Source organism: Podarcis pityusensis (genome assembly GCF_964106645.2).
Source record: "Podarcis pityusensis genome assembly, chromosome: 5".
NCBI classification, from domain to species: Eukaryota; Metazoa; Chordata; class Lepidosauria; order Squamata; family Lacertidae; genus Podarcis; species Podarcis pityusensis.
The window spans coordinates 21,458,865-21,475,569 of NC_138032.1; the positions used below are offsets into that span (position 1 = coordinate 21,458,865).

At 43.0% G+C, this 16,705-nt stretch overlaps 2 protein-coding genes across 2 annotated transcripts in view; one reads left to right on the forward strand and one right to left on the reverse strand.

The window, feature by feature from the left end:
- The first annotated feature begins 691 nt into the window (after positions 1-691).
- On the forward strand, positions 692-8,344 carry SSR3 (signal sequence receptor subunit 3). Its single transcript, XM_081008347.1, has 5 exons — positions 692-940; positions 3,247-3,373; positions 4,411-4,509; positions 5,255-5,386; positions 7,949-8,344. The coding sequence occupies exons 1-5, from the start codon at positions 787-789 to the stop codon at positions 8,013-8,015; spliced, it is 579 nt and encodes a 192-aa protein (XP_080864473.1). The 5' UTR covers positions 692-786; the 3' UTR covers positions 8,016-8,344.
- A 1,782-nt stretch (positions 8,345-10,126) lies between these two features.
- Positions 10,127-16,705, reverse strand: part of KCNAB1 (potassium voltage-gated channel subfamily A regulatory beta subunit 1) — a 162,744-nt gene continuing 156,165 nt past the window's right edge. Inside the window, exons 13-14 of the mRNA XM_081008199.1 lie at positions 14,040-14,128; positions 10,127-13,830 (exon numbers count right to left, since the gene is read on the reverse strand). Of these exons, the coding sequence (XP_080864325.1) occupies positions 13,741-13,830; positions 14,040-14,128 (179 nt within the window). The 3' untranslated portion in view covers positions 10,127-13,740. The remainder of the gene's footprint in view (positions 13,831-14,039; positions 14,129-16,705) is intronic.

Genomic DNA, 16,705 nt, shown 5'->3' on the forward strand with positions numbered 1-16,705 from the left:
AGTACAGACAGAAGCAGAACAGGAGGAGCGTATGGAAATAAACAAAAGCCAACTTCTGACCACGTTACAAAAATCACCGCTCCGTTTTCAAAAGCAAATCTAAAACATCAATTTATTTATGCTCTAAAACGGGGGTCGTATTAAACTTCTCCTTCGTAAAGCAGCATAACTACCACTAAAATAAAATAAAATAAAATAAAATAAAAAAGATACCCACACACACGAATTAAGCAGTATTCAGAGTGGGAAACCAAGAGGACGCTACCCTATATAACAAATGCACCGTTTAGTCTGCCGCTGAGCCAAACCCCAATGAGCTTCAATGCAGAGACTCTGCAAGCCACGCCCCCTCCGCTTTTTAATCCCGGCTGCACAGAAGAGCCAATAAGACTTTGCCCACAAGCCCCGCCCCTGAAGCCAAGGAAAGGACACGTCAGCCGAGTCCTGACGACCCGGATGTAGAGGCTTGGCCCAATTCTCCTTGCTTATTACTTTTTTTTTTTTTTAATGCTACACAGACTTAGTCTCTGCTATTATCCAAACACTCGTAGCTCCGCGGTAGAGATAATAATTCTATCGAGAGAAACGGGGGACAGCGGCGGTTGGGGTGTGTGGAATTGACAGGCGGCTGCGGAAGTACTCTGTGAGGAGAGCGGCCGTTGGTCGGCGGAAGTCCCGCCTCCCAGGCCGTTGCGCCGCGTGTGCTTTCGTGGGCGAGTACGGCAGCCGCGCGGGGTCAGTCCCGGTCTTCCTTTCGAACTCGGGAGGCAGAAGGAAGCGGCGGCGATGGCTCCCAAGGGCGGTAGTGGCGGCAGCAGCGGCGGGGCCCGGCAGCAGTCGGAGGAGGAGCTTCTCCTGCAGGATTTCAGCCGCAACTTGTCGGCCAAGTCGTCGGCGCTCTTCTTCGGCAACGCGTTCATCGTCTCTGCCATCCCCATCTGTGAGTGAGGAAGGGTTGGGTTGCCACGTCTCCCTCTCTTCCCCCTGGAAGAGCTGCTCTGTCAGCAGCGGGGGAGGCAGGGATCCAACCCCCCCCCACGCGAGGCTCCTCCGGGGCGCGGGATAGGGAAGGCCGCAGGATTTCGGGGTTCGAAGGGGACCCCCGAAGGTCATCCAGCCCAACCCCCTGCTGCAGTGCAGGGGGCACAGCTAAAGAGGCCCTGACGGACGGCCCTCCGACCTAGAATCACGGAATTGCAGAATTGGAAGGGATCCCCCCTGGGGTCATCTAGTCCAACTCCCTTACTGCAATACAGGAATCTGAACTTAAAGCATCCGTGACAGATGAGGCTATTTAACTTCTGCCTGAAAACCTCTCAAGGAAGGTGTGCCCCACCCAGCGTTAGAAACGGGAGATAGGAAAGCTAGTAGCTAAATGGCACCTTAAACCTAGGATACGGGTGCCACAATGCGCTTTTTTAAAATAACAAGAATACAAAGCTGAAAATGAATGAATGGCAGCTAAAATATTAAGTTTATTTTCCACACGGTCTGGTCCTTCCCCTGTGCACCCCCCTAATATTCTTAAGAAGATCTCCAGTCTCTGGAGAGTAGCTGGAAGTGGGAAGGCAGAAAAAGGTCCTCCTTTCCTTCCTCTTCAGTTTTAATCTGAAATCTTAGGCGCAGTACTGTCACAAAAATGTGCCTAAAACAATGGGAGTTTGATGAAGAAACTACAATTACTGTCAGAAATTTCTTCCTGGTGTTTAGTCAGAATTTCTTTTCTTGTAACTTGAATTGGCACATATTCCAACTGTCCATATTGTTCTTAAGCTTAAAATGGCATTTCTTCTTCCTCTTTAGGGTGGCTTCTGGCCTTCTCTTAACCTCAAAGCTATTATTCACTGTGGACACGCATTGCAGTGGGATATAAGAAATATTATTATTATTAAAATATGTCTCTTTTTTGAACATCACAAAGAGAATATGGAAACATTGCTATGTGGTTCATATTATCCACTTCTTTGGTATAGATTGAGTGAGGCAGAAAAGGTGACACCTCGGGTTACATACGCTTCAGGTTACAGACTCCACAAACCCAGAATAGTACCTTGGGTTAAGAACTTTGCTTCAGGATAAGAACAGAAAATGTGCTCCGGCGGTGCAGCAGCAGCGGGAAGCCCCATTAGCTAAAGTGGTGCTTCAGGTTAAGAACAGTTTCAGGTTAAGAACGGACCTCCGGAACAAATTAAGTACTTAACCCAAGGTACCACTGTACTTCAGGCTCCATGCAAGATTATAGAAGTGCCTGTATACCACTGATTCTCACTAAAGGGGATAATGTGCTGATGTGAGACAAATAAACAAAATTGGGGGCTCATCTACATTTCCATTAGCCCATCCACTTCCCCCCTAGTAAAACGCGGTTTAGTGTTGAATTGGAACAACAGCAACTGAGTTTCCTGTGGATTGTTGTTCTGTGTGGGTTTCCTGGGGGAAAGTGGCTGTGCAAAGGCAAAACCACAGACCTGTGCCTAGAAAGCACTAGACAAGCAGTAAACTGCCCAAACCTGTGTTTTCTAGGCACAGGACAAGTGGAAGTGTGGAAAGCCCTAAGTCAAGTTTCTAAAGTCTGCGTGTGTTTTAAGGATTTGAAGAGCAAAGGGTTTCAAAAACTATTTAGAATAATAGACCACTAGGTGGCATTGCTACACCTTTGTTGGGTGTTATCATGTTCGTTGACTGTAGTTAGTAAAATGAAAAGAAAAGACAAATGTGCCTGAAATCAGTTTCACACAATGCTTCTGAAGCTATTCATCCTTGTGAATGTGGCATTCTGTTAGTTGTTGGGTCAGTCCAAAGATGGCGTATTTCTTTCACTTTCAGATATTCCCTTTCCTTTATTATTTTGCATGCTGCTGTTCAGGCAAAGGAAGACATATGTGGTAGAAGGTAGAATACAAGATTATCCAAAACAGTATGTAAACTAGAGATACATTGTTCAGTTAATCAACATGAGTAGCTGCCTTATATAGAGGTGGGCCCGTTGGTCCATCTAGCTAAACTGACTGGCAGTGGCTTTCCAGGGGTTAAAACTGGAGACACGTTCTGCGTATAAAGCAGATGCTCTAGTGCTGAACTGTGACCATTCTTTTGAATGAAGAAGGAAGCTTTAATAATAAGACAGGATATCTAGTTGAGAACGCCTTGAACAAATCGAGTCATTCATGTGCTGTCTGGCCTGCTGTGCCACTTACTGTGAAGACTTCAAAAATCTTAACCACCTGCACAATGTCTTTTCCTTAGGGCTCTACTGGCGAATATGGCACATGGATCTTGTTCAGTCGGCAGTTCTCTACAGCGTTATGACCCTTGTCAGTACATATCTGGTGGCTTTTGCCTACAAGAATGTAAAGTTTGTTCTTAAGCACAAGTAAGCATTTGGACAGTTCATTTATATTTCTAGCGCTTGGGATGGGTTATGATGTTTATGGGGAAAATGCACGGGAGGTAGCAAGCATCTTGTGATATCCCCTCAGACTACATCACCCTGGCTACTAAAAACAATTTCAGATCAGCCTTGCTATATTTCTGGAGATGGCCTTTGGAGGGTCTATGAAGCAAGAAAGTTCCAGAACTAGGCAATATCCGTTAAAGTTAATATCATAGCTTTACATGAACTTTAATTTTGGACAAAAAATATTTTGAATGGACATTTTCTTCGGAAGAGCACTTGTACTTTTTCTTAGACCAGGGTGGTCCAATTTTTTGTACCAAGCGGCCTGCAATAGTACTTCAACACAGAACTCGCAGGCCACACAATGAATTCCATTTCCATATAGTAAATTAAAGTGTTCACAATAGGTTTAGTAATACTTAAAAAAAACAATTAATATATATAATTAAATACACAATTAATAGATTTAATTATTAAACAAATTTAATACTCAAACAGATGTATGCACTTTTGTTAAGAATGCATGACACAAAAAATAAAGCTTAAAGATTTTTTTTCTCTTGAACATTGCTGAGGGCTGCCAAAAACGCCTTGTGGGCTGCAGGTTAGACTATCCTGACTTAGACCCTAGTAAATATTCATGCATCCTGCCCCTAGTTGGATGGTTCCAACTGTTTGTTTCTCCTTCAGTGAACTCTGTGTTGTACCTAACAGTTATATTCGGAGTAAACCTACAAACATCAAATGGGCCTAAGTTAGTCCTGGCTATTCTTTTCAGCGAACCTATTAACATGGGTTACAACCCTGTGATTGGAACCGTTGAGATGGGGCTTGCCGGCCTTGTGGCTCCGCCATTTGGGCAGTGGGTCTTTCACATCACATTCCAGTTCATACCTAATGGCACTTTCAAGGTGATGTGCGGAGGGCATTTTATGAAATGGCTAGTATCCTTGAATTTATTCTGATCTCCCCACACCCAAAATATCAGGAATGTAAAATGCTTTCTCTTTCAGAGTAGCCCAGAAGAGGGAAGATGCCGTTTCCAAAGAAGTAACTCGAAAGCTCTCTGAAGCAGACAATAGGAAGATGTCGCGCAAGGAGAAAGATGAGAGGTGACAGTCAAATGCGTTGTACAGCTTTGTTTGCAGGCAACCTGAATTACACCCCTCTGTTCATAAAGAGGGATTTATTTCTGTGGTTTTGTGTTTGTTTTGACTTGGCTTGTTGATTACCACCATCTTAATGCCTACTTTGTTTTCGGCTGATTGTGTTTCAGATGTCACCAGTATTTTTTAAAAGCAGCATGGTTTGTGTATAGTTCACCATTTTATATAACTTGATGCATTAGAAATGCTTTAAAAAGCGTTTTATCATCCTAAAAAGCTCTTCAGTGGTGCTAGATTGAATACTTGGCAGTAACTTCCCAACCTAAGCTCCCAATTCTTCATTAAGTTACTATTTCATAGCAGGAGATTCAATCTTGCTTTATTGTTTGAGTTATGTGTTTGTTTGTTTTTAAAAAGATCTCTAATAGCTAGAAACAAAGGCTATATTCAGATAGCAATTTTTTCCCTTTCTCCTGTTGCACCCATACCTGATAATTCCAAAATTTTATGCAATCTTTCACACAGTGTAAAAACTGCTTTTGGAAATCTAATGGAAGTTTGGCGCTCATTACTGTGTTTCCAAAAAAACGCCCTGTTTGCCTATTGACAGCTGGCAGGTGCCTTCACTGTACTCCTTTTGACTCTTAAATAAAATAATCATTTTTTCAGAAACTGGAATTTAGCATCTAGGTCATTTGTCAATGGAAAAAATATGCCTAAATTGTTTGAAATGCTGCTTTTGCCTCTGCAGAATTTTGTGGAAGAAGAACGAAGTAGCAGACTACGAAGCAACAACATTCTCCATCTTCTACAACAATACACTCTTCCTGGTCTTGGTCATCATTGCTTCATTTTTTTTGTTGAAGAATTTCAATCCCACCGTGTATCCTTTCCTTCCAAAAATTTCAAGTACTTTGAGATAGATGGGTTGCATAAGTTAGGTGCTGTAGCTGTGCTCTCAAGGGATATAGTTTCAGGGCCTGTAATTCAAAGAATCCAGACACATTACGGATACAATTGTAGCAAGAACAGACAACTTTGCACATGCCACCACAACTGTAGAGCAAATAGTTCCTGGGCACCATGAGGACAAAGCAAATAGTCCTACCAGTAATAGAACAGAACAGAATATGTGGACAGTATTGTGACACTATTTTATTAGTGACTAAATTATAGGGATGTGTGGGGTATAAATAATAAAATTATTTAAAAAAATTATTACAGCGACCAGCTAACTGAATGTTACTGAAGTGGAGGTACTTGGGAAATTCAGGTTCTTAATCTCTGTAAAAAGTTTCCAGTCCTCCTTAGGATTCTCCCACCCTCTGGAAATACAGGCATTCTAAAAATAAAAAAAATGCTTTTAATGGCAACTGCCATATTTTCTGTCATTTTCTGTAAATATTTCTTCCCTTTTGCACAGCCACCAGTAACCCACAAACAGAAAGGAGCCTCTGTTGATGTGGGGAAGCTTTTGTGACATCATTGATACTCATTCTAAAGTCAGATATACAAACTAATTGCCAAATGGCACCTTAAACCCTGGTTACAGTTGCCACGGCAGAATGTCTAGGCACAATTATTTTGTCAAGGGAATTTATTATTATCACTATTACTCATTTTATTTCTATATTCATTTTATTTATTTATTTTAATTTATATTTTTAAGAGAAAATCTCAGAGTGGTTTGTAACGCCTTAAAACAAGAAATAAAACAATACAGAACAAAACAGATTTAAGCTTCAAGGAAAATATTTCAGATCCTTCTCTAAGTTACATTTACTTTCCCCATATTTATTTACCTACTTAATGTATAGAGCTGTCCTGTAGCAGAAGTACTCTAGGAAGATGGTGTGGTGCAGTGGTTAGAGTGTCGGACTAGGACCTGGGAGATCAGGGTTCAAATCCTCACTCAGTCATGAAGTTCACTGGGTGACCTTGGGCCAGTCACAGCCTCGTAACCTACTTCGCAGGGTCGTTGTAGGGATTAACTGAGGAGCGGGTGAACCATGTACTCTTTGGGGGGGGAAAGGTGGGATATAAACACAGTAGATAAACTCTTCTGCTTACCTGCTTAAGAAACCTGGAGAGGCCAGCCAGATGGAGATATCAGTCACTAGCCTGGTGTCCAGAGATCTCCACATGGTTGCAATTGGGTAATTTCTAACATCATTCTAGAGCTGTTTCAGGGGGTCAGTGTTTCCCATGGGCACAAGTACTGCTGTTTGTGCCAAGGTCCTGCACAGTACAGGTGAACTGTGTGTAGGCTTTATGCTCGGGGTAGGTTACTCCAGATGTGGCTTCCTGCAGGGCTTTCTCCAACCAGCTTAACTTTATATGGGAGTCAATTGATAGGTTTTCTGGTGCCAGGTAGGATTGCTTTTCAGCCACAGTGGCACATTCCTCAGCTGTTCCATAGGACTGGGCTATAGGTACCAGGGCAACAGCTTATTCTACTGGAGGGTTGCTTTTGAGGAGCAGATGGGTGGAAGTCAAGGGTCTTGCTTCCCTCTCCAGTTGCGATTGCAAGCCAGTCCTTTGACCACAAGCTCCTCTACTTACATAGAATCATAAAACAGCAAAGACCTGATGAAGAGAGCACAGCAGAGGTTATATTTTCTGAGAATTCTCTGGAAAAACAATCTCTCAAAGGACCTGTTGATTGCCTTTTACCATTGTACTGTTGAGAGTGTATTAACTTATGGTCTGTGTGTGTGGTTTGGGAGCTGTACGGTCAGGGGAAAAACAATGCTGTCCAGGGTTGTAAGGACTGCGGAGAGAATAATTGGGGGTACTCTTCCCACCTTGGATCAAATCTATGCTTCCAGTTGCCATAAGAAAGCTGCAGAGATAGTGATTTCTTTCAGCTTCTGCCTTCTGGAAGAAGGTACAGGGTTATAAAGACTAGGACTAGCCGTCTGAGAAACAATTTCTATTCAAATGCGATTTTGGTTTTAAACACAGTGTAAGGTAGTCTCTATGGGAGTATGTTGTATTTAATTATGGGGTATCAGAGTTTTTAGGGGGCTAACCAGGCTGGGATAGCAGGCTTGTTGGGTTTTGAATGTCTGATGTAGATTTTTTCAATTTCATTGTTCTGTATAGGACAGTGACAATAAAGATTATCGTATCGTATCATAACTGCTCTTGGAAGGGACCCTGGGGGGGGGGTCATCTAGTCTAGCGCCCTGCGATGCAACGATCTTCTTTGCCCAGCGTGAGGCTCAAACCCACGACCCTAAGCTTAAAGAGTCTCACACCCTACCAACTGAGCTATCTGGGACTGGGATACATAGTACTTGGTTTCATTCTTGGACTTGGGATAATAGATCCCTATTTATACGACATCCTGTTTTTGTAGCAGTTGCATTGGTAGTGAGCATTGGGAGATATACTTACCATCCTGAGTGTTTGGGCTTTCATCCTTAACATGCTGCTTTATCAGAAACTACATCCTGTCCATCAGCGCTTCGTCTGGATTGATTGCTTTGCTGTCTACAGGTTCCAAGTAGACAGAATTGTTTGGATAGGTCAGTCCTATCCAGTCACACTCAGCAGCCTGGATAGAGAGGTGTTGCTTTTTTATAGCTTGAAAACATGAGAAACTATTTTTTACAAGAAAACAGAAAGGAAACACAGATTATGGTTCTTTCATAAAATAACAAAAATGAGTGCACCAGGTAATGTCATTTTAGCTCATGAAATTGTTTTTCAAAACACAAATATGTTACAAATAAGTTTCTCTTTTTTTCTGCCAGTGAGATGGGCTTTGTTGACTTCGAGCAGTGACTTCATCCCGTAACCTTTTGTAATCATGTTTGAATAAAAGCTTAAAAGAAAATACAGCCTGAAGCTTCTTCCATTGTGATATTGTCCTGTTTTCTGTTCTCTTCATTGCAGTCTTCAAAGAAATTTTCACTGTGTTTAGTTGAACTTACTCTTAGGAAAATGCATAGATTGCAGCCTTTGCCCAACTTTTCCAGTCTTTTTATCTTGTGGGTAAGAAATGTCTTCCTTGCTTCCATTGCAGAAAAGATTCTCACCCCCATCATAGGGTGAAAACTGAAAATGTGAGTTTCCATCATCTTATTCGGTTCAGACTTGTTAATTCACAGCAGTTTGCCAATAGTGAAATAGCATGCCATAAAAATACATCCTACTTTAATTAAAACTGAACTCACCCTGTGCTAAACTGAAATGAGATGAATTTGAATATTCTAGTTTAGTCCCATGTTTCCCTTTCTGTATGCACCTCTAAATGCTGTATATCTGATATGCCGCAATTCCGAATCTGCTGCATGCAGCAGTTTGTCTACCCTCCCCCCCAAAACCACTACCCTTCATATTATAACAAGCAAATGGAAGCAATGATTGAAGGTGTAGCAAAGAGGACAGAAGCTTAACAAAAGATGATTCAGTTAAGAGGAGTGATCACTGATACTAATTTGGTATAAATCACTGTCTAAAGAAATTTTGCATGTGGGATGTGTGAGGCTTTCTCCAGTAGTAGGAACCCTAGGATTTGAAATGAAACTGCATGCAACAGTCATCTAATAATTTAAGTCTGCAAATGAGGCCTGTCAGCCAGATGCCCAAAACAGTTTTTCTAGCATGAGGTCACAGTCACATTTTTCTAGCATGAGGTCACAGTTAACATTTCTTTATGGAAAGGTGGGCTGCAGGTTCACCACCTCTGTGCAAAAGTTATCTTTCATTCTGCTGGGCACCCCCCCCCCCATTTTGTGTAAACTCTGCTTCCTTTAGGCCAGTGGTGGCCAAACTTGGCCCTCCAGCTGTTTGGGGACTACAATTCCCATCATCCCTGACCACTGGTCCTGTTAGCTAGGGATGATGGGAGTTGTAGTCCCAAAACAGCTGGAGGGCCAAGTTTGGCCACCACTGCTTTAGGCCGTGCTGTATCCTCAAAACTATTGAAAATAAGCTAAATTCATTGTTATATGGCAGGTATGATGATGTCATGGGGCATTACTGAACTGTGTCAGGATTTCATTGGGCAAAAAACTTTGGGGCTGTAGCAGTTGATTCCATGAATTAAGTTTAATTGTTCTCTTATCCTTTCTGCTGTCGATCAGCAGCAACTAGCTGACTTTTCTCTGGAACAGTGGTGATGGAATTACCCTTGTTAAATTGCTTAAAATGTGAAGACAATGGGGGTGGGGGAAGCAGAGACACCCTGAGGATTTCTGTGAAGCCATGTAGGCCATCTCAGATGAAGAAAAACTTTGAATAAATCTTCCGAAGAAGAGAGTGTGTCTCTAAGGCAATCAAAAATATCCTGACCTCCCCCTTCCCCCCCCCAACCCCACTGCATTCCATACTTCAAATCAACGTATGTTAATAGTCACTGGTATCTTATGAGAGACACTGCCCTTTAAATCTGTCTTTAGCTAATGCTCTTGATGAATGAACATTTTCTTTCCTATCAAGCACTCTGTGTAATGTGGTTATTCCTACTGGGAAACAAAAGTAATATGTATTGATTTTCAAAGTAATGAATCAGAAAGATACAGTCCTATTTTAATCCTAATAATGTAGGCTCTCCACCACTACCCTCCCCACCCCCGCTCCACCACTCCAAATTAATGGATCCAAAGTAATTAAGCTAGGTGCATAAAATGCCTTTATTATGTCCAAGCAGAAATAGAAAGCAGTTCCTAGTATACAGCAGCTGAATTCATTTACACAGACCATTGCTTTGATTAAACACATTAAAAGAGGAAAAAGTATATTTGTTCTTTAGAACTCGGTGCCTTCTGTAAACTCCGTTGCTAGGACTGTCCGATGAAGAGTTCAAATGCAAAGGCCCTGCTCGATGGAGGGAAGGAGGAGGAGGCTGCGATTCAGAAGCTTAAGCTTCACACATGGTGCGGCCTATATGTGCAAATGCACCTTTGCTGCTTTTGGTGAGATGGTACATTTTCCATGTTCTAACCCAGACTTCCCTGTAAGTTCATTGCAGCGGCCGGAGCAAATCTTTGGAGAAGAATGAAAACAGAGATCTGTTCCTGCCGCCGAAATGAGCTGAAGAAGTTGTGCCAGGCAGAGAAAGACTATGTGCATTGAAGCTTTGCCACCCAGACCAGATGAATGGAGTTGAATACATGTGCATGATACCCCTGCCCACCAGGTGAACTGGAAGATTTCTGGATATGGAACTTGGCTTTATGGCCATTTGCAACAAGAGCAATTATCCATGAAAGCAGGTTTCACAGCAGTTGCCCCAGATCCAGGCTATCGTATGCAAAAAAGATGAAATGCTTGTTCACCATTTTGGGGTAGGGGTACTCATCTGGGGCCAGAGTTAGGTAATAAGAAATTATTACTGATAAGGTATAGCAACAAAAAGGAAGCCATTGTGTAGCAGTGGGTATTTAATATGCTTCTGCATCTGGGTCTTGAGCTGCAGTCCTGTGGATTAGGCCCCACTGAGTACGCAGATTGCAGTTTGTGTCTGTCCTTTAGAGTGCAGGCTGTGGAAGTGAGATGTAGTAAATTAAAAGGATATTTGTACTTTCCATATAAATACGGTGTTCCCTGCTCAAAGGCCTTGGCACCTCCCCACTCCCAATTGTATGCACTTTTTTATTACAGAGGTGGGGAGCCACTCCAGATGTTGTTGGACAATAGCTCCATCCGCTGGCCATGCTGGCTGGGGTTGATGCAAGTCAGAGTCCAAGATCTGTAGGCTCTCAGGCTCCCCACCTGTGTTTTACACTAGTGGATCTCAAAACCACTCTTGAGACTTCAATTAGACATGAAAAGTGGACCTATCCACAAACGTAATAAAACATCTCAGCTGAGAAGACCTCATTTCTGTTGGCCAAGTCCATTGAAGAAAAAGAAGAGTCCTTGATAAGGTCTTTGCAACCCACAAAATCAAAGTATTCGTGGAAAGTAAGAAATGACAGGATTGTAGCTGGGAGGGTGTGCTGTTCCTAAACGGTGCTTTCAAATGCAATGGTTTGGAGGATTTCTAGAATACACATATGATAGAGATATACAAATCAAGAGGCACAGAACAGCTGCATTTCATCACTGTGGGATCATTGCCAATTGAATACAACCATGCAAATAGGGCAGGTTAGGAGTGGGAAGAAGGGAGAGGAGATCTCCTTATCTGTATTAATCATCTGCCCATCGAATGAGACAGATGGATGCCAACAACAGCCAACAACAACACCTACCCATCAAATGATTGCTTTCAAGAGCAGAACGGTGTGGCATCAGCCTTCTACCTGGCTGTGCTGCCTAGGGCAGATGGATCTTGTACTCCAAAACATTGGAGGGCACCAGGTTGGGGAAAGCTGTTCCAGACACTTTCTAGTTCTTTGATTGCTGATGCTTATGGACTGATTTACACACAACACTCGCAATTTTCAGTAATGCTGACTTCTAGCTACACTGCTAAAGGAGCTTGCCCAAACCAGCCAGCTTCCATTTGCACTTGGCAAAGCTTGATGTTTTTGGCATCCCACCATTGGTACTTAAAAAAAGATGCTCTTGTTGCATCAAGATGCTCTTGTCCATCACAGGCCATCCTGTGCCACTGGCATGTGCATGTTAAGTCCAGTGCTTGGCAATGCTTACCATTAAAAAGCATAAGATCACTGAAAACCATGTGCCAAAACAAGGATTGGGAACCAAAACCCATGATGTAATGATGATCCTAAATACAGTTTGGAAACAAAGTGAGAAAAGGCAGGGGAGATTGGGCAAACGAAAACATTTCCTGGGATCCATTAAACTGTGATGAAGTGCTTACAAACTGCATCAGGCTTTTCGATGGAGGTACAAAAGGGGAAATGAAACCCTTTCCAATACACCTTCAGAAAATTGTACAACTCTGCACATTTTGTACATTTATTATACATTATATCAGTTAAGTTTAAGTAATCAAAGTTGCAGTAACTACGTCTACAAGCTGCCAAAAGTAAAGCAGGTTTCTAATAAAAGAGCATTAAATTATGGCATTTTTTATTTCCGTTTTTGCAGCAGCAAAATGATTATGTGAATTTTACTTGCCTAGCCTAGCCTCTTTCAGCCTGATCCTAAGCACGTTGACTCAGGTGGGGGACGGGACCTCTGTTTTGATGGTGCAAACCTCTAGGGAGAACATGTGGCCCTCTCCAGATGTTTTTGGACTCCCAGCTCCCATCAACCACTATGGCCAGCAGTTAAGGATAAATGGGTGTTGTTTTCCAGCAATATCTGGAGAGCCGAAGGTAAACCACCTCTGCTTTAAGCAGATGATAGAACTACAGCCTTTACTCTATTCATTTTTAAATGCAGTAAAGCTAAAGTGTGAAGCATATGCATTCAATCCTGTGCACTTTTCCTTGGAATTAAATCCCAGTGTCTTCAATAGGGCTTACATACTCCCTGGTAAGTGTGCACAGAAGTGTAGCCAATGGTTGCTTAGCTTTGGATGGATCGAGTCCATTCCCCACCCCCCAGTGAATCTGGAGCTACCATATACAACATGCATCTGAAATCCTAAATAACTGGCAGGCATAGATGCCATCCCCTGTAATTCTTTGATTTTCTACCTTTAAATGGACAGCCCATACTCCCCTAAACAAAGTCCAAACTAGGCTAGTACCCTAGAACTCAGATTCAGCATAAAAAAATGCAAATGGAAAAAAACCACACCCAAACTTACTCATCTTCAAGATAGCTCGAAGAATTTTTATGCTTGAAATTGTCTGATATGCGTCTTTGACCTATACCTGTATCTGGCTTTTGTGTTCATTGAAAAAATATATCTGTACATCCTTCTTCTAATTTCCAAGTAACTAAAGCTTAGAAGAAATCTTTTATTGTTTCTTTACAATGTGTATTTTCACTGCATAAATGGGAAGTGCCAAGAGGATAATAAGGGTCAACAGGGAGCGGGCACGACCCGGCGAGAAGTTGTGCACAAACTCTGCGGAAATGAATGCTAGCGCACAATGTCCTGCATGATCTCATTCGTTTCAACAGGGCTTGTGCAGGAGAATCTGACTGTAGTAAAAAAGAAGAAGCAAAAAAGCAAAGGCAATCTCAGTTGTAAAGAGAGATCGGCTGTGCTTTTGGATCCCGGCGCAGCACGCTGCCTTGGAGAATCTAGTAAACAACAGAGACTGCCGAATAATTCTAATCAGGATATTATTGACTTGGTACTGTACTAAGTACAGAGCGCTATTTTAGCCATGCAGTCCAGTTTAATCATGCAATGCATTAGGATCTGTAGTCCTTCTTGCTGTAAGGTTTGTTCCCCAAGATGTTATCGATCTCATTCACAATGTGGGACGTCATCTTCGGAAGAACCTGTAAGCATAAAAGCGGGCGGCATACGTTCAGGATCATTACGTGCTTTCAGTTCACCAATTAAAACAAAAACGACATTTTGCTCCAAAGGAATGCAGGTAAAGATGGGTTATTCTCTGTGTTCAGAACTTACATACATTTGAATAAATTTGCCTATTTTTGATCATCCATTTGCTTCGGCTCATCACAAATCAAGATTTTGTACTTGCCTGTATGGCACCAAGATTTTCTATTAGCTGCTCCGGATTGGAAGATCCTAAGAGGACAGAGCTCACACCCTCGTTACGTAGACACCATGCTGGGAAGACAGAAAAGCCCGTGGCTGGGTTAGGGCTGGTATTGGCTGATACTGGTGAGCAACCTTAGTTCGGAGGCTTATCTCATGCAGTGGTTAAGACCTTATCATTCAGACATTTTTCCAGATAGGTTTTTTTTTTAACACCGCTGTGATAAGAAGAAAAGAAATTATGTGGCATTTGGCTACAAACAAAACTTGCTTATGCCCCATCTGCAATCTATTGCAGGGACCTGTCAGGGACAGGCTAGACCATGGGTAGGCAAACTAAGGCCCGGGGGCCGGATGCGGCCCAATCGCCTTCTCAATCCGGCCCGCGGACGGTCTGGGAATCAGCGTGTTTTTACATGAGTAGAATGTGTGCTTTTATTTAAAATGCATCTCTAGGTTATTTGTGGGGCGTAGGAATTTGTTCATCCCCCCCCCCCAAAAATAGTCTGGCCCCCCACAAGGTCTGAGGGACAGTGCTGAAAAAGTTTGCTGACCCCTGGGCTAGCCACTGAAGAGTGGACTCTGTGTACAGAGGAGAGGACATCGGGAGAATGGGGTGTTGCAGACTGACTTGGGGGAACCTGTAACAGCCAGGAGACGAGAGTCAGAGGCAGGAGACCAGGACCAGAAGAGGATTGAAGTGGGAGGAGCAGAAGCAGGTTGCACGCTGACACAGTCTTCACCTGCATGTGTGTAGCTCAGGTGGGGAAGATACATAACCCGAGGCCTCTCTGTTGCTGCAACAGCCTCAGCGAGTGCATGGCTAGGAGTAGCTGAGGGACTTACGACTGACAGACCTGCCTTTTCCTAACTTGTAAGTCTACTTTTGACAATACACTTAATTCTGCCCTCTGGACATTCCTCACTGTGACAGGACACCTTTTCTGCTCCAGGGCCACATTCCCTTTCTAGGCAGCTTTTCCAAGGGCCACATGTCAGAGGTAGGTAGAGCCAGAAGCAAAAAGCAGGCAGAGCAACAAAATAAATGAAATTAGGAGCACACAGGTGATGGTGCTGAGGTGAATTGAAACCTATTCTGTCCAGCCACTTTGGGCTACTGACTTCTGGGGAATGTCCATTGTCATCACGTACTGCCTTTGCTTTCTCCCCAGTTGCAGATGACGAGAAGCTTGTTCCTTTGCTGGTTTGCAAAACTGTGAGGAGCGCTTCATGGCTTACATTGTCCGAGAAGCAGCCCGAGAAGTGGGATTGGGCCACATTGCTTACCTGGTTTCCCAATGTGGAGGACACTTCTGGTAACTGACAGAAAGAGATGGGGGGTGAGGTGATGGGCAGGTTGGTGCGGTGCAGGTGCTATGGCAGGAGCAGGGAATTAGCTTCACCTCTGTGTCCACACCATGTCTGCTTCCCTAGTGTCTCGCCCCTCTCAGGTACCAGCAGTGACCTCAGCATTCGGAAGCCAGGTAACCAGCACTGCCCCATCTTGCTGGCTGCTACAGAATCTGGATTGTTTTGTTTTAAATTTATTCCTGCACTGAACGTATTAGCTGATTTTTTGAAAAGTCATCTGCCAGGGCCAGAAGTGATATTTGAACTTCATCGGACCATTTATCTCCCACCCCGTCATCCCTGTGAAACATTTAAATCGTGTCTTTGGCAAGGGAAGAACGAGACAGCACAGTTAAACATGATTAATGGTCTCTCTCGAATTTCTGCGCTGTGTTAGCTCTATTTTCGCAGCCTGAGTCAATCAGGGCTACACAGCTGTTGGGAGGGAACTGTGCTAGGGGAGGGGGAAAAAAAAGATTAAAGGGGAAAAAATCCAGTCCTGCTCATGATTATTTCATAGTAATCGCTAGCTCAACTTTGTTGCTGTCGTCCATAAAAACAGCTATTCTTCCTACCCCCAAAGATAATGCAGTCAGTAGCTGTATCCAGTACGCAACAAGGTACTTGGATGACTTTGTAAATATTTGCATTCCATAACCAGGCTTGCTGTATTGTTGGGTAAAACAGTAGGCATCCTGGAAAAGACAGCATTTTTACTGCAGCAGCAGGCGGAAGGAAATTAGGGGATAAATTACAGATCAGGGGTAGAGCATTTCTTTTCTGGCAGAAGATCCCAGGCTTGGTTCTTGGCATCTCCAATTAAAAGGGTCCCAGAGTCGGAGGATATATCTGCCTGAGAGCCCCAGGAGATCTACTGCTAGAATAAACAGCACTGGGCTACATAGAGGAATGTTCTGATTCAGTATAAGGCAGCACCATACATTCATTCCCCGCTAGGTCTCCGTGGGTCACCTGAAGATTTGGCTTGCATCCATATTGGGAGGGACTTGCAAGTGGAAATCAGGGAGAAGTTTGATCCAGTTAACATTTTTTAGGTAAACTTACCTAATTTGTGCTGCCCGAAACAAGGTGTGAACTAAAACAAAAGCAATCTTCAAATTTCGCAATTCTTTGAATTTTGCAATGCAGTTATCAAGTCCAGTAACACATACAAAAATGCATGTACATAATAATGCACAAATCAGTGGAAAAAATGCCATAAAAATGAATTATGTTGGGGAAAACAGCTTTGCAAAAAAGGTGTGAATTTGGCGAAACTGGAAACAAATACATGCGCAT

Excerpts from the sequence above, each read along its gene's own strand:
- SSR3 (XM_081008347.1), top strand. The coding sequence starts at position 787 with ATGGCTCCCAAGGGCGGTAGTGGCGGCAGCAGCGGCGGGGCCCGGCAG. Across the intron at positions 3,374-4,410 it reads AAGTTTGTTCTTAAGCACAA|AGTAGCCCAGAAGAGGGAAG; the intron begins GTAAGCATTTGG and ends TTTCTCTTTCAG. Across the intron at positions 4,510-5,254 it reads CGCAAGGAGAAAGATGAGAG|AATTTTGTGGAAGAAGAACG; the intron begins GTGACAGTCAAA and ends TTGCCTCTGCAG.